The sequence below is a fragment of the Porites lutea genome, chromosome 4 (genome assembly GCF_958299795.1).
Source record: "Porites lutea chromosome 4, jaPorLute2.1, whole genome shotgun sequence".
Lineage (NCBI taxonomy): Eukaryota > Metazoa > Cnidaria > Anthozoa > Scleractinia > Poritidae > Porites > Porites lutea.
The window spans coordinates 48,567,742-48,593,296 of record NC_133204.1 but is presented as its reverse complement, the minus strand read 5'-3'; the positions used below and the strand labels follow the sequence as shown (position 1 = coordinate 48,593,296).

The following is a 25,555-nucleotide window of genomic DNA, read 5'->3' as shown; positions in this document are numbered from 1 at the left end:
ATGATCTTGAAAATAAAAAAGTGCTTGAATAAGCAGCTTTCACTTTTGAGTTACCGGTATAATTCCCCATCCATTCGAAAAGAATATTTTGGCAGACAAGCGAGTTAATAATTTAATAAGCGATACGCCGTAACTGATACATTAAGCTGGAACATTCAGGAGCATTATTGCATCGGACTCATATCAGATAACAGCTTCACGCTCCTAAAGAAATTTAGCGCCTCACAAATATTTGGCGCCAAACCGGTGTTCGTGTGCATGTGTGCGCCATGTTTGAAAATGACAACGAAAGGTAAAGCTGTCAAGCCAGCTATCTATATTTCAAACAGCGATGAAGATGAGGAAGACACGCCGCCATCAAAAGCCAGACTGCCATACAAAGTCAGGTAAGAAAATTTAAGCAACGGGATCGTTAAAAAAACGGAGACTGTTATCTTAAGCTCTGACAACGAGCTTGAGAAGACGCCTTAGAAGATATCGCGTCCATCTGTTGTCAAAGAAGAGCCAGATTTGCAAGTGTCTACCTCGAAGGCTCAAAACGAAACCAGTCCTTGAAAAAGTTTGAAGTTCAACCAAAATAATATCAAGATACTTCCAGCGAAGGTGAGGTTACAGAAGTTGAATTTTGGAAATTTATCGAACGCAAACATCGATAAAACTGAAAATCGTGAATGTCATGCCTGTGCCAACGGCATCTTGTTCAAAGTCTCAGGTAAGCAGCTCTAAATTAAGGACAATCCTCTTAGTATTACCTGAAGGCAAAAGGAACAGCTATACCTATTCAAAGATCAAGCGATTTCTAGAGGGTTTTAAATTTAAATTTATTCACCAGGGATAGGAGGGGCGGGACGGGCCTGTCATGCAGTCAAAGCTCCAAACAGTCTTTGGATTGTAATTTTAAAGTAAATGTACTGGATTTACCGTTTGCGTCATCTAACTTCTTATGTAGCGGTATATCATTAAATATGTGCATGGATCAATGCTAAATAAACGTTGTGTTGCCTTACTTACAAATGTCGTCCTGGTATTTTCAGCCATTTACTGTTCCTCTTAATAGCAGGACAAGGGTGGAATCAATTTTTTGAACGGCTTCAGCGCTGGAGCAATTTTCTCTTTCAAAACTCACAGCAGAAAGGCTGAAAGATTCACACTTCTTGTACCATCCGATCGAAAATCCATCCAAAAGGCCTGGAACTAGCCGTGGAGGAAAATTAAAATCTCACAGTTTTTGAATGGTCAAAATGCCTATCATGATTCACACATGCTTGCCAGAAAACCGTCCTGCTGATTGCTTCTTTTTGATTGGATATCGTTAACTAAATGGTTCAGCAACAACTGGTGTTAAGCAGACTTGGTAAGCGATGATTGTTTACCGGCATCCAATCAAAAAGAGATGATCAGTAGGATGGTTTCTGGCTGGCACATGTAAATTTGACCGTTCAAAAACTGTGAGATTTTAATTTCCCTAAGCCTTTTGAATGGATTTTTGATCAGAAGGTACCAGAAGAAGCATGAATCTTTCAGCCTTTCTGCTGCAAGTTTTGAAAGCGAAGCAATGCAATTTTCTGGGGAAAAATCACTCCGGCGCTGGAGCCAATCAAAAAATATATTCCACCCATGTCCTGCTGTTAAGAGGAACAGTAAACAACAAACTCAAAATCTTTCAAAATGGCTCAAAATGCCACTTGTGCAGCAAAAGGACAACAAGTTACCATAAGTAAGGCAGCACAACGTTTATTTAGCATTTATCCATACACATATTTAACGATATGCCTCTACAGATGCAGCAACCAGTAAATCCAGTACATTTCCTACAAAATTACAATACAATCAGTTACACAAACAGACTGTGTGGACCCCCTGAGGTGACACCACGGGAAGTCATAAAAATAAAAAGTGTCTACTTGATCTGGTCGTTTACAAGAATGGGCTCTTGAATCCAAAGTTCAAACAAGATTCCTTGATGCTTGTCATAATGTAAGTATCATTGTTTAGACAGAGAGTAGGGGTACAGGCATAGGTGTGGCATTTGAACACTTCTTTGTCCCCTCTCTGAGGATTTTGACTACGTCCATTTGAATTTAACCCTGCAGAGATCTGGGTCCTAAACTGGTGTTCTTGGAAAAGTCGAAGTGATTACTTTTTGAGCTATTTTGAAAAAATAGCTCATATGTCAGTGGTGTGAGCGTATGTATCTTTGTGGCTTTGTATCTTTGTAACTTTGTATCTTTGTATGGTCGGATGTTTGTTGCAAGAGCCAATAAGGTTGAAGCTACTATGAGTTGATGCTTAGGAACCAATGAGATCTTGGCATCTACTTTAAAAACATGACATTGCTAAAGGTCGAACAAGGGCACTTTGAGACCGCCATCTTGATTCTTGACAATTTTTTCGTCTTTTATTATGGCTACAGGTGTTTGGAAACATTATATTAAATATCTTCATGATTCAAACGCTGTGTACAGTGATGTAGCTGTTTAAGGGTTCATAATTGTGTGGATGCTGTTTTAAGACATTTCTGACCGGATTCGGCTATCGTGAACGGTACTGACGCACGTATTTATGAGTAGTGTTTCACCTGCTTCAAGGTAGAGTATAAAAGATCATATATTTTCAAAGCTCTTCCAGTGAAGCAATAATTGATATTTAGATATGGACTTTAATTTGAAAGTATGCGGCCTATAAAATGTGGTTTTACAAGTTTGAAAGGCAGCTTATTTTTTTTAAAGCTGTACCGAGTATTGTTAATCCTGTAAACAAGCTTTAAAAATACTATTCTCTCGCTTACAAAGTTCAACAGACCTTTTTCGTTCCGGCAAAACAAAAAAAATAATAAGTGAACAATATGATACATCCTTCCTGTATACTAAGCATTGTAGTTATTGAAAAGTATTTTATTTAGTAAAGATGAGTAACTTAAGTAAAAACAGTAGCGTTAGGGAATAAAATTGGAAGAAGCTAGCTAATTAGATACTGTTTTATTGAGTGGAGTAACATGATATGAGCAGAAATATATTTCGGCACTTTGATAATTTTCTTGGAAGTTAATAAATGTTAGGCTATCAACCTTGACGTTGCATGAAACATAATTTAATTGCAGATGTTGTAATGAATCCGAGGTGATTTCTTAAAATCGTTGAGAAAATTTTGTAGTAAACAATTTGCATTTTTTACGTACGAATTGTAAAAGGGCCAAAGGCCAACAAATTCCCCCTACCCGGGCCAAAATGCCGTTCAAATGCCCCACACAAGGGTCCATTCAGGTGATCAAATGCCCCTACCCCGGGGACATTTCACAGGCACATAAGGACGGCAGAAACGCCTTCAGTTGTCGAACAAAATCTTTATAAATACAGCAAATAATTCGCATTCAATATAACACAAACTGAGAAACACTGTTGAGCGTATTTACTACAAACAAACTTCTCGTGCAAAGCGGCGGAAATCGCTGCTACAAGGTCATTGAATGCTCAGCTTTTCTTTGTGTGTCATGCAACATAGAAAACGTTTTATGAAAAAAAATCCCACCTACTACATCATGACCATTTCACTTAAATGAATCATCGCTCACCTTATACATGCGGCAGGTCAAAGTAATATTGACCTCTGTTGAGCTTTTTATTGTTGCATTGAATCGCTGGTAACAGGTCATTGTAAACACAATTTTTATACATTCATATATTCAAAACCAAGCTTGTTTAAGCCCTTTCCTCGTAACCAATTGGCCACAAAGGCACAATCTTTTCCACGAAAATCCTCCAACACCGTGTCCCCCATGATAGCTCGCCACGCCAGAGATTTGACATGAAATCGTGGGTGCAGTTCAAATTCCCCACCCCTAACGCACGGAGATCAATTCCCCACCCCCTGGAAGACTCTGATAATCAAATTCCCTCCTCCCCGGGACGGCAAAGGTGTCAAATGCCCGGGGTTTGCCCGGGGGGGTATGTTGAAGCTTCGATTTGACCGATACATTACCGTGTGATAACTCGAATTCCCTCTCGTACGAACCACGAAAGGGGGCAAAGTGCACAATTGTGTGACTGTACATCTCATGCAGAGTGGCTTTTCACAATAATAATTCTCGGTTTTCACTCACACGAGAAAGCAGAAATAAAAATGGGAACCTTTTAATACAGAAAGTTTAGAATGTGGGAGATGAAAGAAGATAAATATACAAAAAGCCTTGCCAAGAATCAGGTCTATGCAATGGTTCATATGCGAGATATTCGGAACAACGTTTTACCCAAATTTACAAAGCTTTGTATGGAGACGCCATGTTTGTGTCCCTTTCAGGGGCACAAATATGGCCGCCGGAAACCAACAGAAACATCTGTTTTTGAGTTTTCCCACTTATGTGTGAATTCTTCGCTTGAGGAACTCATAAAGACTGAAGCAATATTTATTCTAAGACAAGGAATGTTTAGATAGCAAAACCTCCAAAAATCCGTAATGTTTTTAACCCACTTAAGAGCTTTCCCGGCCGCCAACCAAATGTCGCGTCACGCGAAAGCCTGGAAATTCAAGCGTCCTGTATCGGAAAACAAAGAACCCTTTTGACCCGAAAATTTGTTTGTATTAAGGTTTTAAGGTGCTCTAATATCACATGAAAGTAGAAACTCAGAAGAAGCGATAATTTCTTAGTTCGAATTTTGGTGACGTCATGTGAAAACCAAGAATATCGTTTTGTAACCAATGCCTGAAAAAAGGCTCTTGTCTTTTAAGAAGCAATAGCTTTTAAAACATGAAGAAACAAGTTGTCGGAGTTAAGGACTGTTTCACCGAGTAGAATCGCACGTGAAAACCTCGTGAATTGTGATGATGCAACCATCTACCACAATGATAAGAATCTTGGTATTTCTTAACCACTCGAATTCGATGAGTCACGTTTTGGCTTAAGGTGACTCGACCCAGTTTTTTTGGGGGGGTACCATCCTATTTTGAAGCTCTCTATGTGTCTATTGTTTTTAGTCTGTCATGATACAGCATTCTTGTTCAGCACGCGTGCAATGACGGCGCTTGGCTGACTTCCGAATGTTCACCGAGATATAATAATTTTGGTACAGTGAGACAGGCGATTGGGTGATACATAGAGGTTTAACTAACAATTTTTAATCAATTCTCGTGCTTCTTGGGTCTTTGCAAAAAAATCAAGAAATGCTACACACTAAAGCTACTTACTATTAAAAAAATATCATTTTTCATAGGTTTAATGCAAGCCAATGGAGAGATTAAGATTCACGTTTACGCCAAACGGCAAACGTGAATTTGTACCACGTGACCAAGTTTTTCCCTTGTTTTTCGTTTACTGTTTATTGCTTCTACACAAAAATAAGTAGTTTTATGACAGTTTTGTCCACAAGAATCGTTCTGGACTGTTTTTATCTGCTTATTTTCTATTCTGAGAAATTTTCAACTGACGTTTGCCGTTTGCCGTATGCCGTAAACGTGAATCTTAATCTCTGTAATAATTAAACCAACTCGTGACGGGAATATCTCGGTGAGCATTCGGAAGTCCGCCAAGCGTGGTCATTGCACGCGTGCTGAACAAGAATGCTGTATGATGACAGACTAGAAACAATAGACAACTCCCAAAGCACAAACTCAGCTAAAACGCTAAAAATCTTCAATGTTTACTCAAGTTTGGGCTTATAGAAGATAATGTCACAGTTTTTCAATGACCATGAAATTCAGAGTCCGGGTAGTTAGTTAATCAATTGTGGCCCTGAAAACATTTGAAGGAAAAAAAACTACGAATTTTTAAGAAAATGCTTTTTTCGTGAGAAGGACTCTTAAACGCTGACAAACGTCAACAAATAGCGAAAACTATAATTTCTACATGTTTACTTTGCTCGAAATCGCGCGCATTTACAAGGCCCTAAAGCGTTTTGCTGACTTGCAAGGACCCATCTGTTATAACGATGCCCAAAATAAAGGGATGAATCTCTTGGTTTATTAGATAATATATAGATTTAGCCAGGGCTAAAAGCGAAGCTCTGGTTAATAATACGTGTAAACTAAAAAAAAATTAAATCTTGTTATGCTAAACGGGGGACGACAATGAAAATGGCTTCAAGACTAATAGATCTAATTAGCGAAAAAACAAATTGCACGTGCAGCATACTTTTTCTTCTAATTAGCAAAAAACAAATTTGCACGTGCAGCACGCTTTTTTGTCTTTCCCTTGCCGTTGTTTTGCACGACTACAACACTGTTTTGTACGACTAAAACGTCAAACTTCCTAGTTACACACTATTTTTATGGAGAAATTGTCGTATGTGCTTACCCAATATTTTGTTTCCAGTGTTCATGTTCGCTTTTATTTTTCACTGCCGCTCATTTTCACCTTGCTGGCCGCTAGCATTTCTCATTTTCTCACCGCCGCTTTGAATTTCCATGTTTTTCTTCCTACGAATTTTCAATAACTCGCTCTAGCTCTCTCTCTGTTATCCACGTTAGTGTACACATAAAAAATAACGCCGAAAAAGACACGACTTTTTTCTTTCTAAAAGTCCGGGCGGCCATGTGATTTCCTTCCAAATAAATCCTTGAGTTGCATTTGGCTTCCCATACCTGTTGATTGAGTTATTTTACATTGGTATGCCTGTGGTGCGGACGGACGGTCGCTCGCTCGCTCCGTGTACGGTCACGTGATTACCAAATTTTCTGGGATGGGTAGATTACCACATTTTCTTAGCTATGGGGCTCCACCCACGGGCGCGCCTCGCGCACGGGTGGAGCTCCGCTATAATCCGTGTAAAGTTTGCTTATCATTTTCGCATAAATTATGACCTAAATTTGGAAACCGCTGAATTTCTCGAACTGGGTCTTTGCGATTTTTATGAAACTCTGTTCAGCACAAGGTACTAATGCGCACTATGTGTAGCCGAGAGATTTTCACGAAAAAATGCCGGCAACAGCAGATTTTCGACTCAGACCTTAAAGAGGCATGGCATTATAACCACGTGACATTTACTCCGATCGCCAAAAAGTTTATGTTATATTGTAGGTTCATCTATATGTTATCCATTCTATGTGTTAGACTTACGATAAAAGTAAAGGTGGGGATACCAGAGAGCTTCAAAGTAGGATGGTACCCCTCCAAAAAAACAGGGTCGAGTCACCTTAAGAAACAAGAAACTCCGAGGAAACCTTAGAGTTTTCCTTCTAATCAACGTTTGGTGAGTAGATATTTATTTTACTTTAATAATTTGTTTAACTTGCACCAAATGTAACAGGGAAAGACAGAGGAAAGGGAATATATAGCATGAGGATCGACGCAGCTGAGCATTTCGCTTTTTCATTTATGTACGGCAAAAACCCAGTCTACATTTAGGACGAAAAAGGTAGATTCATCACTCTTGGTAAGGTTACACTGAAGCATTAAAGTTACACTGAAGCATTCAAAATAGCTCATGCACGTTTAACGTGCCTATGTTTTCTTTAATGCAATACTGCTACAGCTTTCCACCTGGTATTGAGTTTATTAATAAGGTTGTTCGAAGAATATTGCAATTCAATTTTGCTGTAACCAGGGCTGGATTTTCAGCCTTTTTGAATCACTGAAGTGAATGATTAAAGAAGCAGTTTCACTGTTTCATTAAACGTTTACATTGATGACCCAAACACAGTTTATTCACAAGGAGTAAGCAAATTATAAATTGACTAGGTTTCCAATGGCCAGATGGATTCAATTTTGAAATATTTTCACATGTAATTGGGTGAACGTCATACTTCTTCAATCTACTGTACCTTTGCTAATGTACAGTAGTTGGAAATGTACATTTCAAATTGCTCCTGTTTACTTTTAATACATGTCATTACACAGTTTTGTTATCCCCAGGTAGGGATATTCTATCAAATTTGAACTATTTTCCAGCCCCAAGGGTTGCGTGTTTGACCAAAAAAAAAAAATTCAAATGCCACACCTATACCCGTATCCCTTCATCTCCTTCCAAACATTGATACCTGCATAACTAGAACTGGTCTCTTGCAAAAGTGGTTGCAAGGAGAGTTTCCACGGCATATTTTTGACCAAATATATGGCACTTATTTATGTGTCTCAAGGCTGATTTCACTAGTGAAAGAGTTGGAGTCGTAAATAATCAGAGTTGTCAAACAAGAATCAGAGGTATAAGCTTGATAGATTTGGAATTGCTTCCATTTTCTTCTGAGTCTGCTTATGACTCTTCAGGTTACCCATAATCTAGTGAATATTATACAATAGAGGTGAATATTACACACATTGTGATTGGTCATTGCCTATGATTTATTATGGACAAACACATGGATGACATCATGGGAACCCTGTTTCTTTGTTTTATTGAACATGGCGCATCGTTTTCAAAATGTTTGTGAGATTATTTCAGATTAAGTGTAGGCATTGAAATAGCCTGTAGCCCCGTAGGAAGGCCTGATACTCAGGCTAGCCTTGAAAAACATTTAGCAATAGCTAATGTATTTACATAGAAGGGAAATGAAGAAACGGAGACAAAAAGGGTTGTTGATGTCTTGAAAATTCCTAAACTGGAAGTTGCCATTGTATGACATCGTTTCAAGAGACTCGCACTTTTGAAAAAATGTTCGCAATTATTCTGCTTTAAACGCGTGAACGGTGTATGACATTTCCAGACTGCAGACTGCATGAGGTAGCAAGACTGTAAATTGAATAAAACCAAAAGTATCGTAATAAAGGTGGCATCATCATTAACATTACCTTGTTCCGAGAAGTACATGTAAGGCCTAGAAGTGAAGTTTATATTTTTCACGCAAATTACACCGACCTGATTCCTGAAGGAGTTCTTGGCTGTTCTTCTCGTATTGAATTAGAGCATAATGATGTCTGCCGATGTCACAAACTCGCTCATGAATCCATAGCAACAGGCTAGCAATTTAGCCTGCACCACAGACGAAACTAAACTCTGGTTATATTAGCCTCCCCGCAGACGTCCTTTGGGGTTCGTTTGTCACGCATTCATTTCTCCCCCATTTCTCCGTGGGGGAGAAATGAATGCGTGACAAACGAACCCCAAAGGACGTCTGCGGGGAGGCTATGGTTATATTAGCCTGTCTGTGAAACAGCGCCGAAATTCTTTTCTACCGGGGCCCCACCTATGTACTAGGATTTGAGTATGAGCAATGATTGGCCTGTTAAAAAAGCCATTGTCGATTTGCCTATTTAGAAATTCAATGCACTTCCGGTAATTCGTCGAGTCCAGGTACGATTTGTTTGGTTTATATTATTTGGCATACCCTTAAATACTGCTAAGGCCCAGTTCAGACGTCGTGCTTCTGCCGTGCCGAACTTAATTGTAATTTGGTTCGACTGTAGCACGGCAGGAAAACAACTTTGATTCAGACGTCGTGCCAGAGTCGAACCAAATTGAGGATTTACTGATGCCTCGTAACAATTCTTCTCCCAGCTCCCCGTGGGAACGCAATCTCGCCAAAATACATTAATATGATTTATGAATTTTGTTTAGCGCGGCAGAAGCACGACGTTTGAATCGCTGCCGTGCTAAAGCCATGTAGCATGGCAGCGCTTGTCGAACTTAATTGCTTGCCGAACTTAATTCAAAAGTTTGATTCAGACGCCATGCTTCTGCCGTGCTTTTGTCGAACTTAATTCCTTAATTTAGTTCGGCACGGCAGAAGCATAACGTCTGAACTGGGCCTAAGATGAAATACGTCATTTAAAAGTAAATGTCCGTGATCTATCCTAGTTGTTTTTGTCGACGTAACTGTAGTGAGCATGAAGTACTTGCAATCTAAACACTTTCTTTTACAGAAGACTACTATTTAGACAGGCATTAGTGGGCATTGCTACTTGTCGTTATCAATTCACAAAAATCAAAGAAGAATAAAGAATCAACGCAATTAGTGATATGCCGGGTGAGTCAATAAAGAGTCGCGTCGGTGAAGAATAGCCAACAGCATCTTGGAAATGAGGCCAATGTATCTTTGCGCAAAAACATCAACGTTGTTCCCAGGCTACTTTCTCACTTTCACACGATGTTATTATTTTTGATGGTGTCGCCTTTATTAGGAAGATTTTTTGTGTGTTTAATTTACAATCTGAATTCTGCAGTCTGCAGTCTGGAAATGTCATACACCGTTGAGCGAAGGCATTAAAAAAAATTTTGGATAAACTGGATACAAGTAAGACAAAGAAGAAGCAGAGACAAAAAATAGTGTTTGTGACTTAAAAAACGTCTAAACTGACACAAACCCTGAAATAGCAAAGCAGTACAATTTATGTTAGGCAAGCTGTCGTTTTTTCTTCTCTCTTTATAATATTTGTATAAAATGAATAGATTCCATTTTGCCGTGGGTTTGTTCAGCAAAGGATTACAGAAGACATCAAAATGTCGTAAAAACACCCCTGACACACTCACCTTTGGCTCATGTGTCACTTCTTTGTTTTTACCACGATGTGATGTCATCTGTGATCTATTACTGAGCAGACGTATGGCAATGTGCTATCTATTTTTTAACCAGATTGTCAGAGTTGATCTCATGAGTGGACAGGTCTGCATGGTGGTTATATCACTATTGTGTGGACAGGCATATTAACATGCACAAGATTACATGCATTTTGATGAGAATCCTTGGGTGTTTTCTTAATTTCGTTTGGTCACTTGGATTCAATAGGATAAGAAATAAAATAAATAATACAGGAAACTAGGGACTTAGCACCGTTTTTGGTGAACGTAGATGTTCATATTTTATTATATATTACTCATTTATGCACCATTTAAAAAAGTATGGGATTTAGTTCCTGGTACTAATATTTCTATTACTAAATGAGAACTGTAATTCATAAATAGGGTGAGATGACAAAAGATGAGAGTGAAGTGAGCTGCAGGCAAGTTCCAGGAATGGGAATCTTTGAGTCAATAGAGAGTAGATTTCCTTCAACAAAGCTTAAAAGATCAAAAAGCCCTTCACCTTCTCTTAAACAAACTGTGATTACTCAAGAAAGTTTTTCACCTCCAAAAAAGCCTTCTCTGTACAGATGTATGAGGCAAGAGCAACCTTTACACTATTCCACGCCTCTTTGGTGTTCAGTTCATATGCAAGGACCACAGATGGACAGTTCCAAAGATTTTACTGAAAACCAAATGAATTCTCTACAAGCTCTGAAAGAAGAAAACTTTCATAAAACTTACTTGCACACAGTCACAAATTTTATGAGCCAGTCCCGAAAGCCACCTGTAGGAGTTTTGTTTCACATTTTACATAACATCCTGCTTTCAAAGCAAAATAACTGTGGTAATGAATGCTTTAGAATTCTCCGGCAAATCCAGGTCTTACACCCTGTAATGGCTATGAGCATGGTTAATTTGAAAATCTCTTGGGAACACATTTCCATGATGGTGGAACTCTCTAGATGCACTGATGACATGTCACAAGAAAGTAGTCAGGCACTAAGTGCATCTATGGCCTTGTCTTTTGTTGTTAACGTTATGGAAGAGGAGGTTAATGTCAAGAGATTTAGCCTTGTGAAGACCTCAGGTTATAGACTCCTATCAGTCAAGCATTTCAGCACTCGTATTTTTGACTTGGTTCAGTGGATTGGAGATGCCACAAAACATCCACATAAAACCAAGAATTTGTTTTTGCTGCAGAGAATGCCCGCATTGTCGTTACCAGTGAATAAGCGACCAGAGGACTTTGCAGGTAGGATCGCCGATGAGTTGTTTCTTGTTTAGAACTGGCATCTTCAGTCAACTAAAGAGAAAAGTCTTCTTCTCCAGTCAACTCAATCACATTTGCTGAGGATGAAGTTGATTGAAGTTATTCTGAGTAACTGTTTTCCTCCTCAAGAGGAACAGGATATCAGGGAAGTTCCCAGAATGGGACTTGCACATATTTTTGTTGACTTTCAGCGCAGTCCAGATGCAAATAACTCTGATCACGTTGACTTGATTGATCACTGTATTTTCCAGAGTAAGAGGGACGTTAACATTCACTTTCTTTTGCCTTGGATGAAAAATCATAAAATTTGTTTTAGTCAAATTTAGAGATAACTTATTCACTTAAAGCCAAACAAATTATTTTTGCAAGTTCATTGTTAACAATAGAAAGGAGGTGGTTGGCATCTTTATGGGAACAAAAGATACTTGTGTCATCAGCAAACAGTAAGGATTGAGTGAGACTAGAGACATTAGGAAGATCATTAATGTAAATAATGAACAAAAGAGGTCCAAGAATTGAGCCCTGCGGGACGCCACATAAAATTCTCCGCGGATAAGATCGATGGGATCCAAACTGGACAAATTGAGTCCGATCATCAAGATAGCTTTTGATCCACGCCAAAGCAGTATCCCGAATACCATAGTGTTGCAGTTTTTGACATAATATTTCATGATTAATAGTATCAAACGCCTTAGAAAGATCTAAGAAGATGCCTAAAGTTGTTTCATTTCCATTGACAAGTGGTACCCCTTTCACACACCTTGTTTAGAACTTTGCATTCCTTTTAACTGCTGTAAATGCACTGTTGTTTAAATAGGAATCAATCACCAAATCACAAGAAAAGAACGTCTTCTCGACTTTAAAAAGCCATAACATTCATCAAGAGAGATGCATTCATCTGTTAGCCCTTTTGGATACTTTTACAGACCCAAACGACAGATTTCCCTACCCTTTTATATACTTCAACTACTGAAATGCCTACCCTTTCATATACCTGAGGACTGAAAAAGGAACCCTTTCGGGCAGAGCCTCCCCGTACAGGCCAACAAAGGGAGTACTTCCTCCCCCCCGGGTAGACGTGCCTCTCAATTGATGGTCGACTGTATATTTAACAAATAGATTCCATGTTGCCCTGCGTCTGTTCAGTAATAGATCACGGATGACGTCAAAATGTCGTAAAAACAAAGAAGTGGCACACGAGCCGCAGGCGAGTGTGTCACTGTTGTTTTTACCACATTTTGACATCCTCAGTGATCTACTACTGAACAGACCCACGGCAACATGGAATCTATTTGTTTTATACAATGATCAGAAAAGAAAAAGACCGATACACATATCTGCCTCGAACCGCTTGACCTTTTGAGGATTTGTGCTAGTTTAGACATTTTTTAAGTCCCAAACCCAACTTTTCATCTTAGCTTCTCCTTTATCTTACTTGTGTACAGTTTCTTCGAAAAGTTTTTCACTGTCTTTTCTTGTTCAAAGAAGAATAATAGCGAAAACATTTTGCAAAACAGCGAGTCTCTCGTAGTGAAGACACACGATGGCAACTGTTGTCAAGATTTCTTGTAGTTTAGGCATTGTCAAGTAGTCAATAGCTTTTTTGGTCTCCGTTTCTCCATTTTTCTTCTTTGTAAATAGCTCCTGCTAAACTTTTTCCGAAGCTTTCACTTGCCTCAATCCAAAATAATCTCACAAACATTTTCAAAACCGCGTTCCATGTTGAACAAAACAAAGAAAACAAGTTTCCCGTGACGTCATCCATGTATCTGTACTCTAATAGATCATGGGCAACGACCAATCACAGCGCGCGTAGCATTCACATCATTGTATAATCCGCTATATTTGAACTCTCTTGATATTTTCGTCCAAAGCATATTAGTTTTGTTGCATGGTGTTGAGCTTGTTACAGTTATGAGAATAAACACCTCTCTCTTGCCCCCCCGCCCCCCGCCCCTGGACCCATAAGATTTAATAGACACCTTGGGCGTTTATTCAGGGTACGGTATAGCCTGGGTGGGCGAAACCTTGTTCGTGTTCGTAATATTGTTGCAGTTAACATCTTTGATTTTATGACAGTGGAAGATTGGGGAGAGTAGAAAAATAGTAACCCTTAAGTACGGTACCCATCTCCTCCTCTCTTGGGGAAGTTTCAACATGGCGCTTTAGCCCGCAAATTGCGCGCTCAAAGAAAACTAGGTAGGCAGGCTAGGTACGGTATAGGTTTGAAGCCCTGACCCTGTTAGGACAACACCCTCAATTCTTTTAACCCTGTTTAAGACAAAGGAGAAAATGCACGCCGTCTTGTTTTAACGCAATTTATTGACAATTGCAATGGAGCAAACTAACGTATTGTAGAGGTCCGCAAAAGATTTTTTGGTATTGACTGTAACCCTCACAAGAGTTCAGCATTTTTTTCATCTTTGATAGTGCACGTTAATCGGCAACTTTAGAAGCTAGGGGTAGTTCAGCTCCGCAAATATTCTCCAAATCAGCGGATCTCGCCCTTCGAGTTGTCTTCTTGTTGTTCTTGCTCCCGGGGAGGGGGGTGCACTTGGGTATTTTTTGGGTGGGTATGTGCCGCCCGGGACTCCAAATTTGCACCCCGTTGGAAAAAAAAATTCCCCTAAAATTGATACCCTGTTCTTGAAATGGGCCAATTTTTTATACCCTGTTCTAGAATTCACCCTAAAACTGATACCCCGTTCTAGAAATGGGCCAATTTTTTATACTCCACTCTAGAGAGTCTGTAAATTGAAATAGCCCTATTTTTTTAAAAAGATATTTCTTTATTTGTTCGACTTATACATCAAATAAATGCTTCTTCATAAACAGCAACAATTTTAAGCAGAAGATAAAGCCTTGATCCAGGAATTTTTATACCCCGTTCTAGAAAACGTCTCTGAAATGGATACCCCGTTCTAAATCAGGAGCTTCAAAATCACGACCCCGTTGGGCGGCACATACCTGTATAGGTAATGTATGGGAGTACCCCCCCCCCCCCCCCCGGATTAAGGTACGAGATAAAAGCGTAAAAGACAACCCGACTCAGGTCGGGTGTATTGTAAATGGCTTGAATTAAGAACAAAAAAAGGATTTAATCTTTGCTTTCCTTCATTGAAGAAAAGGCGATTGCATTTACCATGATTTACGATACAGCTTCTGGCCGAGAACTATCATTGACTGGAATAGCCTGCCATCTGATTATTTAACAATGGATTCAACTGCAAAATTTAAAACCACCATCTCTGACTACATTTTTTCTGTGTGATGTTTACCCCTTTCGATTTATTGTATTTGTATTTTTATGTTTCCTAGTAGTAGTGCTTTAGTTTTTAGTTAGGAGCTTGCGAATATGTCTGTTATAGATATTGCAAGATGATATATGCGCTGTATATGTAAATGTAAATGTAAACGATGTGGACAGCACCACTGACAGCGACCACAAGAAAACAGTGAAAACGGCAGCGCTTCCACGAGTTTTCGAAAGAGGTCCAGATCCATTATTTGGCTGTTGGGGATCCATTCTGTGGGAAAACTGAAAATACTTGATTGGAAATCTGAATTTTGAAGAGTTTGTGTGGTCTATGAATGAGGGGAATCACCCTTGTTGTGTGATTCATGGCTTAATACTACGTCATCTGCTTGAAAAAGCAAGGAAAAGCGCGGGGCTGCGGGTAATTCATTGGTAACAAAAGAAACTTTTCGAATCATTGATAGAAATCTTTTTTTTCTTTATAAAAACAGACTGCATTGCATTTTTTTAGCCACTATTGCCAGTATGTAAATTCCACAATCTTCAAGCCTGCGATCTTCCCTCTCCTTGGGAAGCCATTTACAATACACCCGACCTGAGTCGGGTTGTCTTTTACGCTTTTATCTCGTACCTTAATCCGGGGGGGGGGGGGGGGTACTCCCATACATTACCTATACGGGTATGTGCCGCCCGACGGGGTCGTGATTCTGAAGCTCCTGATTTAGAACGGGGTATCCATTTCAGAGGCGTTTTCTAGAACGGGTTATAATATTTTGAATGCACGAAAGCTCCAGTTTTGTAAGTAGCCATTTGAAATTATTCAAGGACAGATTGCTTTTAAAAATACGATTCAATGCCTTAACAAGCAAACTGTTGTACTCTTTGCAACCTAGAATGAAGTATAAAAAATTGGCCCATTTCTAGAACGGGGTATCAGTTTTAGGGCGAATTCTAGAACGGGGTATCAATTTAAGGGGAAATTTTTTTAGAACGGGGTGCCAATTTGAAGTCCCGGGCGGCACATACCCACCCAAAAATACTCAAGTGCCCCCCCGGTCCCTCTCCTTGAAAAAGGAAAGAAAATTTTTGATCGCAGGTCACACAACCTTGCAAAAGATGTTTACAAAAAAATAATTCTGTCTTCTATCTGGTAGAACTGATATTTCGTTAGGCAAACTAACACTGCATGAATAACCAACAATCAGTAATTTGATTGGTCTGTTGTGCTAGCTGAAGGGGGAGGGGGGGGGGGGGGGCTACATGGTCTAAGATTGGCAGGTTTTTTTGGCTTTTGATCAAATTCTACGGGTAAAGGGCACGTCACAATGCTGCATTCACAAGTCCAAAAACTGCCTTAGCCATGATCATTATAAGTGTCAAACCCTGAAACGTTTGATGGAAAACATTGAAGGAAAAGGGAAAAATGGGTATACAGTAGTTTTAAAACATGAGTTTGCAAACATTAAGTGACATTTTGAAGAGCAGGGTCATGGCGAATCACACATACCATACCTAGAAAATTGTGGATCTTGGAAAATTTTGATCTGATCTTAAAATCTTGTGAGCTGCATTTGTGATAAATATTATGACCTTGAAGCCTCATTCTTGCCTGTTTTTTTTTCTCTCTTTAGTTAACAGACAGTTGAACTTTTTACTGCAAGTCTGGGTTGGTTATTAAAAGATAGTCCGAATAAGCCAGTGTTCAACAAAACTGTGATGTAGGTCACACTGAAATTGGCTAATCCATATATGTCTAAACAAAATTTATTCTTCGTTATGAGCAGCACAGTATTAAGGAGGCAAATGACCACTTACCTATCCTAACGCATAACACTTATAAATAAACAAATTTGGAGGTTTACTGATTGTCTTAAGCCATGATCTGAATTGCACTTTGTTTATAAAATAACCAGCAGCTCTGTCGTAGAAACTCTCAGATTTAACCATTTTGCCAACACTATGACTACAGGTAAATTTTTTTAACCAAGCTAAAGGCCTTATTCAAAAAGCATGGTGATATCATTCCTTGCAAATAAATTGAGATAGCATTATAGTCGTTAAAATTTAAGAATTACTATCTAAATAGCAATGTCATTAATGTGCATTCATATGCCATATGCCACAGAGGAGAAATTCCAAGCAAGGTGGGTGTATTCTCTACAACTCACAAATTTAATAAGTATCTATGAAGCTAAAATAATGGATATTTTCTGGAACTACACAAAATTATTTTATTTTATGAAATTCTCTTTATTGTCTCAAGTTAAGAGGGTACACAAAACAGTGTTAACAGGGCTGTCACTAATTTTTAGAGCAGCTGTAGCAAATAAAGATTCACCTGTGACATCTCCCCAAAACTTAGTGTCACCTTTGGCTTCCCATTTTGATCATCCGTAAAATCAAGTGAGCTCAGCTGTAATGGGTGTTACAGGTTACGGCCCTTAATGACAGCTCTGGTTACATCCATCAAGACCCAGGGAGGGGCGGGTTCTTTCATAAATTTTGGATAGGTGTGTGCCACCCTGACCCTATTGAAGGGTCAGACAACACCAAGGGAAAAATAAAGAATAAGAATTAAAATGACAAGACACAAACCTTCATCAAATCACAAAAGAGCAAAAATGATATCCTTTTTCAGGATCAAGATCTTCATAAACCATGTGCTTTCAGTTGGCACATACCTTAATCTAGCTCATATATTACAGTACCCTCCCCCCCCCCCCCCACCTGGGGTATCAAGAAATTATACTGTGTTTGTCGTCAGCTATATATCCATTCAAATATTCGGGTGGCATCTTCTTCATGAGTCAGGGTTAGCATCTTAATCTTCCAACTGCAGGTTTGGATCCAGGTGTATTCGTACCAACACATCTGCAATCCTATTTTGATTTCTCCCATCTCTTTCATCCCTTGGAGCTCTTTCTCCTGAGATTGGCACTAATTCATACTTCCCTTCACATTCTTTACAACTCTTTAAGATTTCTCTTAATTTGCGGATAAACAGCACCACCTACAACAATAACAACAATAGCAACTATTACAAAATAATATTATTATGGTAAACTATGAAAGCATATCAGGTGAGATGCTGACCACACGATAAAAATAATTGAGGGTGTATGGTTGCTTATAAGACATTTAGCACTTAATAATACCAAAACATTTAGATGAAGTAATATTAAAGGTTTTTTCTTTTTCATTTTTTATCACATCTGACGTTAACCTTAACGCTTATATCGTTTTGTATAAATATCCTAGATTGGATCAGGAGGCTAATGCGTTTATTCCAGTTAATGAATGTAGACACCTTGTAGAACTTAACAACGGTGAAAAACAAGCTAGTGATTGAAACAAAAGTGGTTGCAGTCACTTACAGTCGGCAAGTTGCTTACAAGAGCTTTTCATCACGAAGTTTAAGTAACAGTAGCCAGCATTTCAGACATATTTTAAAGTCACATACTCTGAAATATTATTATTTCAGGCTAAAAGTCAGTCAGTCCAAATGGCACATTTATTGCTGGTTGTAACTTAGAGCTGGAAAGTGGTCATGATAAGGAGAGCTTTGACTGTATATAGGAGCATTTCAGACAGCACCTTCCATACTCAAGAGGGTTGTTGGTGATAAAAACCATGGAGTAAGACATTGCGCCATTCCATTTTATATCCACACACCGCTGGAGGAGGGGGTTATTGCTATAAAAGGAAAGGCTGTACTTAACAATTATCATTCCTCAAGCCCGAATGAGTTCTGAGTCAATAGCCCATGAGGCCGAAGGCTAAGTGGGCTATTGACAGCTCAGAGGCCATGAGAGCGAGAGGAATAATTGTTTTAGTAAAATCCAACTAATCATTTTTTGCCCGCCAAATTGCTGGTGCTTTTCACTACTAGTGGGCTAAAACATATAGCCTAGTAGTGGCTCAACCAATCAGAATGCAGCATTGATGATAGACCACTAGTTGGATTTTACTATGTGGTTGAAATCAGTTTGTATGTTCGGATCAAGTTACCTGTTCATCTCGCCCTGCGCGACTCAATCCACACTCTGCATGCTCAGACATATCGTACAGGGACATCAGCGGTGTGGCATACTCCAGAACCACGTGATATTCATCAACCTCTCCATCTGGGCGTGGCATCTCTATTCGATGTACGGTGTGCTTGTAGGATCGCTTCGATATCCCACCTCTGTTAATATCATATGAATCAAGATTTCCCGCAACTGTTATTCTTGAGTCTGCGTCCACAATTTTATCGTACGTGTAGCAGTTTTTGGGAAGCAATATGAAGAGCTTTTTCTTTGTAATCTTGTACCTGTAGGGCTCCGATCTTGCGATCTGTCTCTCAAGTTCTGGTAACACCAGTTTCAAGTACCCAAAATAGTAGCTCCAGGCTAGACCATCGGCCACATTTTTGTTTTCTCTCTCGTTGATCTCTGATACTTCCACGCTAGAAAGCTCTCGCAAACCAACAAGAAACAACAGCTGAGGGGCCAGGAAACAGTTCAACGAGAAAAAAATCGCATATTCCGCACGACAGAAAGTGTTACAATCTCGGTACAAGGCAAAAGACACTATGAGAAAGGATACAACCCCCACGATCAGAATAGCGCGACCATACTTAAAAGCGAAAGTGGTATTGAAAACCTTCGTCCAACTTCCTTCATATCGAGTTTGCTTGTGTTGAATCTCTTCAATCCCCAGACAGGCTCTACGTACCACCTCGCCAACGGCTAAACTCAGAATAAAAAGAGCACTGATAAAGAGTAGAAAGACGAATTCGTCTCTACCCTGTTGGTTTACGGTAGAATGGGCGATCTTCAAATGGACAACTACACAAAAAGTAACCACGAACAAAGCAGCGAGAAGAGAGGCATTTCCACGACGCTTTGAAAGTGGACCGAACCCATTATTTTCCTGCTGACGATCCATTTGTTTTAGGTAAACTGAAAACTTTAAGTTGGTTTACTGTGAGTGGGACAAGATGTCTGCTTCTCTGTTTGTCTTCTTAAAAATTGATGAAAAATAGGTTTTTTACAGGTCACTTTTCTGAGAATTCGGGGAATCCCCAGGTTTCTGACCAGTGATTGGACGCAAGCTACGTCATCATCCATGATCTTGAAAATAAAAAGTGCTTGAATAAGCAGCTTTCACTTTTGAGTTACCGGTATAATTCCCCGTCCATTCGATAAGAATATTTTGGCAGAGAAACTGATACATCAAGCTGGAACATTCAGGAGCATTATTGCATCGGACTCATATCAGATAACAGCTTCACGCTCCTAAAGAAATTTAGCGCCCCAAAATATTTGGCGCCAAACCGGTGTTCGTGTGCATGTGTGCGCCATGTTTGAAAATGACAACGAAAGGTAAAGCTGTCAAGCCAGTTATTTACATTTCAAGCAGCGATGAAGATGAGGAAGACACACCGCCATCAAAAGCCAGACTGCCATACAAAGTCAAGAAAGAAAATGTAAGCAACGGGATCGTTCAAAAAACGGAGACTGTTATTTTGAGCTCTGACGACGAGCTCGAGAAGACGCCTCAGAAGATATCGCGTCCATCTTTTGTCAAAGAAGAGCCAGATTTCCAAGTGTCTACCTCGAAGGCTCAAAATGAAACCAGTCCTTGGAAAAGTTTGAAGTTCAACCAAAATAATATCAAGATACTTCAAGCGAACGTGAGGTTACAAAAGTTGAATTTTGGAAATTTATCGAACGCAAGCATCGATAAAACTGAAAACCACGATGTCATGCCTGTGCCCACCGCATCTTGTTCAAAGTCTCAGGTAAGCAGCTCTAAATTAAGGACAATCCTCTTAGTATTACCTGAGGGCAAAAGAAACGGCTATACCTATTCAAAGATCAAGCGATTTCTAGAGGGTTTTAAATTTAAGTTTATTCACCAGGGACAGGAGGGACGGGCCGGGCCCGTCATGCAGTCAAAGTGCATGGTAATTTTAAAGTAAATGTACTGGATTTACCGTTTGCGTCATTTGACTTCATATGTAGCGGTATATCATTAAATATGTGCATGGATCAGTGCTAAATAAACGTTGTGTTGCCTTACTTACAAATGTCGTCCTGGTATTTTCAGCCATTTACTGTTCCTCTTAATAGCAGGACAAGGGTGGAATCAATTTTTTGAACGGCTTCAGTGCTGGAGCAATTTTCTCTTTCAAAACTCACAGCAGAAAGGCTGAAAGATTCACACTTCTTGTACCATCCGATCGAAAATCCATCCAAAAGGCCTAGGACTAGCACGGGAGGAAATTTCTCACAGTTTTTGAATGGTCAAAATGCAAGATTTACATATGCCAGCCAGAAAACTGTCCTGCTGATTTCTTCTGTTTGATTGGATATCGTTAACCAAATGGTTCAACAATAACTGGTTTTAAGCAGACTTGGTAAGTGATCATTGTTTAACGGCATCCAATCAAAAAGAGACGATTAGCAGAATGGTTTCTGGCTGGCACATGTAAATCTTGCGACGCATTTTGACCGTTAAAAAACTGTGAGATTTTAATTTCCCTAGGCCTTTTGAATGGATTTTTGATCAAAAGGTACCAGAAAGAAGTGTGAATCTTTCAGCCTTTCTGCAGCAAGTTTTGAAAGTGGAGCAATGCAATTTTCTGGGGTAAATTCACTCTGGCGCTGGAGCCAATTAAAAAATTTTTTCCACCCATGTCCTTCTGTTAAGAGGAACAGTAAACAGCAAACTCAAAATCTTTCAAAATGGCTCAAAATGCGATTTCTGAGGCAAAGGGACAACAAGTTACCATAAGTAAGGCAGCACAATGTTTATTTAGCATTGATCCATACACATATTTAACGATATGCCCCTACAGATGCATCAAACGGTATATCTAGTACATTTACTACAAAATTACAATACAATCAGTTACACAAACAGACTGTGTGGGTCCCTGTGGTGACACCACGGGAAGTCATAAAAATAAAAAGTCTCTACTTGATCTAGTCGTGTACAAGAATGGGCTCTTGAAGCCAAAGTTCAAACAAGATTCCTTGATGCTGGTCATAATGCAGGTATCAATGTTTAGACAGAGAGTAGGGGTATGGGCATAGGTGTGACATTTGAACACTTCTTTGTCCCCTCTCTGAGGATTTAACCCTGCAGAGATCTGGGTCCTAAACTCGTGTTCTAGGAAAAGTCAAAGTGATTACTCTTTTCTATAATGCAATACTGCTAAAGCTTTCCAACTGGTATTGAGTATATTAATATGGTTGTTCGAAGAATATTGCAATTCAATTTTGCTGAAACCAGGGCTGGATTTTCAGCATTTTTAAATCATTGAAGTGAATGATTAAAGAAGCAGTTTCACTGTTTCATTAAACGTTTACATTGATGACCTAAACACAGTTTATTCACAAGGAGTAAGCAAATGATAAATTGTCTAGGTTTCCAATGGCCAGATGGATTCAATTTTGAAATATTTTGACATGTAATTGGGTGAACTTCATACTTCTTCAATCTACTGTACCTTTTATAATGTACAGTAGTTGGAAATGTACATTTCAAATTGCTCCATGTTTACTTTTAATACATGTCATTACACAGTTTTGTTATTCCCAGGTAGGGATATTCTATCAAATTTGAACTATTTACCAGCCCCAAGGGTTGCGTGTTTGACCAAAAAATAAAAACAATTCAAATGCCACACCTATACCTGTATCCCTTCATCTCCTTCTAAACATTGATACCTGCATAACTAGAACTGGTTTCTTTCAAAAGTGGTTGCAAGGAGAGTTTCCGCTGCATATTTTTGACCAAATATATGGCACTTATTTATGTGTCTCAAGGCTGATTTCACTAGTGAAAGAGTTGGAGTTGTAAATAATCAGAGTTGTCTAAGAGTTCTTTATGATCTAGTGAAAAACAAGAATCAGAGTCATAAGCTTGGTAGATTTGGAATTGCTTCCATTTTCTTCTGAGGCTGCTTATGACTCTTCAGATTGCCCATAATCTAGTGAAGATTACACAATAGAGGTGAATATTACACACGCTGTGACTGGTCATTGCCTATGACTTATTATAGGACAAACACATGGATGACATCATGGGAACCTTGTTTCTTTGTTTTATTGAACATGGCGCATGGTTTTAAAAATGTTTGTGAGATTATTTCAGATTAAGTGTAGGCCTTGAAAAACATCCAGCAATAGCTAATGTATTTACATAGAAGGGAAATGAAGTTAGAAGGGAAAGTTGTTGATGTCTTGAAAATTCCTAAACTGGAAGTTGCCATTGTATGTCATCATTTCAAGAGACTCGCACTTTTGAAAAAATGTTTGTAATTATTCTGCTTTAAGAAAGTGAAGGCATTAAAAAACTTTTTGGATAAACTGGATACAAGTAAGACAGAAGAAGCAGAAACGAAAAATAGTGTTTGTGACTTAAAAAACGTCTAAACTGACACAAACCCTGAAATTGTAAAGCAGTATAATGCATGTCAGGCAAGCTGTCGTTTTTTCTTTTCTGTTTATAACATTATTCTGTGTAAAACTAATAGATTCCATTTTGCCGTGGGTTTGTTCAGCAAAGGATTACAGACGACATCAAAATGTGGTAAAAACATCCCTGACACACTCACCTTTGGCTCATGTGTCACTTCTTTGTTTTTACCACAATGTGATGTCATCTGTGATCTATTACTGAGCAGAGCTTGTGAGCTTGTCAGAGTTGATCTCATGAGTGGACAGGTCTGCATGGGTGGTCATATCACTATTGTGTGGACAGGCATATTAACATGGACAAGATTGCATGCATTTTGATTAGAATCCTTGGGTGTTTTCTTAAGTTTGTTTGGTCACTTGGATTCAAAAGGATGAGAAATAAAATAAATAATACTTGAAACTAGGGACTTAGCACCATTTTTGGTGAACCTAAAGGCATGTTCTAATATGTTCACATTTTATTATATATTATTTATTTATGCACCATTTAAAAAAGTATGGGATGTGGTTCCAGGTACTAATATTACTTTTACTAAATGATAACTCTAATTCATAAATAGGGTGAGATGGCGAAAGATGAGTCAAGTGAAGTGAGCTGCAGGCAAGTTCCAGGAATGGGAATCTTTGAGTCAATAGAGAGTAGATTTCCTTCAACAAAGCTTAAAAGATCAAAAAGCCCTTCTTCACCTTCGCTTAAACAAACGTTGATTACTCAAGAAAGTTTTTCACCTCCAAAAAAGCCTTCTCTGTACAGATGTATGAGGCAAGAGCAACCTTTACACTATTCCACGCCTCTTTGGTGTTCAGTTCAGATGCAAGGACCACAGATGGACAGTTCCAAAGATTTTACTGAAAACCAAATGAATTCCCTACAAGCTCTGAAGGAAGAAAACTTTCATAAAACTTACTTGCACACAGTCACAAATTTTATGAGCCAGTCCCGAAAGCCACCTGTAGGAGTTCTGTTTCACATTTTACATAACATCCTGCTTTCAAAGCAAAATAACTGTGGTAATGAATGCTTTAGAATTCTCCGGCAAATCCAGGTATTACACCCTGTAATGGCTATGAGGATGGTTAATTTGAAAATCTCTTGGGAACACATTTCCATGATGGTGGAACTCTCTAGATGCACTGGTGACATGTCACAAGAAAGTAGTCAGGCACTTAGTGCATCTATGGCCTTGTCTTTTGTTGTAAACGTTATGGAAGAGGAGGTTAATGTCAAGAGATTTAGCCTTGTGAAGACCTCAGGTTATAGACTCCTATCAGTCAAGCATTTCAGCACTCATATTTTTGAATTGGTTCAGTGGATTGGAGATGCCACAAAACATCCACATAAAACCAAGAATTTGTTTTTGCTGCAGAGAATGCTAACATTGTCGTTGTCAGTGAATGAGCGACCAGAGGACTTTGCAGGTAGGATTGCCGATGAGTTGTTTCTTGTCTATAACTGGCATCTTCAGTCAACTAAAGAGAAAAGTCTTCTTCTCCAGTCAACTCAATCACATTTGCTGAGGATGAAGTTGATTGAAGTTATTCTGAGTAACTGTTTTCCTCCTCAAGAGGAACAGGATATCAGGGAAGTTCCCAGAATGGGACTTGCACATATTATTTTTGTTGACTTTCAGCGCAGTCCAGATGCAAATAACTCTGATCACGTTGACTTGATTGATCACTGTGAAGTGTTCATCATGCTTCTGGCATATCTTCTTCAAAGCTTTCTTTTTTGTCGCAAAAGATCTCTTCAGAAAAACTCTTCTGATTCACTGCGAATCATGTCAATGGATGACACAGATTCTTTACTTGAAATTGATTCTGAAGTTACAAGACTGAGGGAACGTCTAGAAAACATCTGCAGTCCATCACAGTTGTCCTCAAGGAGCTACCAGTTATTGGATTTAATGTCATCACTCAGAAGTTTTGCACAGAAGCTTCCATAGTTGCTGAAGTAAATATGACTTGGCCAAGGTTCCTTAAAGGATGGTTAACCCAAACCAGACCTTAGATTAAGTGAAATTTTAAAACAAATTTTCTTGTCGAGTAATATGTAAATTGAGCATTTCTAAACCTTAAAATTTACTCAGACACTCAGTGGTATGGTTAACTTACAATGATAGTCCTTGGCATT

The 25,555-nt window shown here is 39.0% G+C and overlaps 3 protein-coding genes across 3 annotated transcripts; 2 read left to right on the top strand and 1 right to left on the bottom strand.

The window, feature by feature from the left end:
- Positions 1-57: 57 nt before the first annotated feature.
- On the top strand, positions 58-11,956 carry LOC140933910 (uncharacterized). The gene is made up of 2 exons (XM_073383582.1): positions 58-712; positions 10,827-11,956. Exons 1-2 carry the CDS (start codon positions 677-679, stop codon positions 11,709-11,711), a joined length of 921 nt encoding a protein of 306 aa, XP_073239683.1. The 5' UTR covers positions 58-676; the 3' UTR covers positions 11,712-11,956.
- Positions 11,957-16,701: 4,745 nt separating this feature from the next.
- LOC140933900 (stimulator of interferon genes protein 7-like) lies at positions 16,702-19,972 on the bottom strand. The gene is made up of 2 exons (XM_073383572.1): positions 18,962-19,972; positions 16,702-17,963 (listed from the first exon to the last, which is right to left on the bottom strand). Exons 1-2 carry the CDS (start codon positions 19,880-19,882, stop codon positions 17,775-17,777), a joined length of 1,110 nt encoding a protein of 369 aa, XP_073239673.1. The 5' UTR covers positions 19,883-19,972; the 3' UTR covers positions 16,702-17,774.
- A 194-nt stretch (positions 19,973-20,166) lies between these two features.
- LOC140933894 (uncharacterized) lies at positions 20,167-25,446 on the top strand. The gene is made up of 2 exons (XM_073383565.1): positions 20,167-20,738; positions 23,985-25,446. The coding sequence occupies exons 1-2, from the start codon at positions 20,286-20,288 to the stop codon at positions 25,365-25,367; spliced, it is 1,836 nt and encodes a 611-aa protein (XP_073239666.1). The 5' UTR covers positions 20,167-20,285; the 3' UTR covers positions 25,368-25,446.
- Positions 25,447-25,555: the final 109 nt, after the last annotated feature.

Coding starts and splice junctions, on each gene's coding strand:
- LOC140933910 (XM_073383582.1), top strand. CDS start 677: ATGCCTGTGCCAACGGCATCTTGTTCAAAGTCTCAG. Junction 713..10,826: donor CATCTTGTTCAAAGTCTCAG/GTAAGCAGCTCT, acceptor ATTCATAAATAG/GGTGAGATGACAAAAGATGA.
- LOC140933900 (XM_073383572.1), bottom strand. CDS start 19,882: ATGGATCGTCAGCAGGAAAATAATGGGTTCGGTCCACTTTCAAAGCGT. Junction 17,964..18,961: donor GCGCAGGGCGAGATGAACAG/GTAACTTGATCC, acceptor TTATTGTTGTAG/GTGGTGCTGTTTATCCGCAA.
- LOC140933894 (XM_073383565.1), top strand. CDS start 20,286: ATGTGTGCGCCATGTTTGAAAATGACAACGAAAGGTAAAGCTGTCAAG. Junction 20,739..23,984: donor CATCTTGTTCAAAGTCTCAG/GTAAGCAGCTCT, acceptor ATTCATAAATAG/GGTGAGATGGCGAAAGATGA.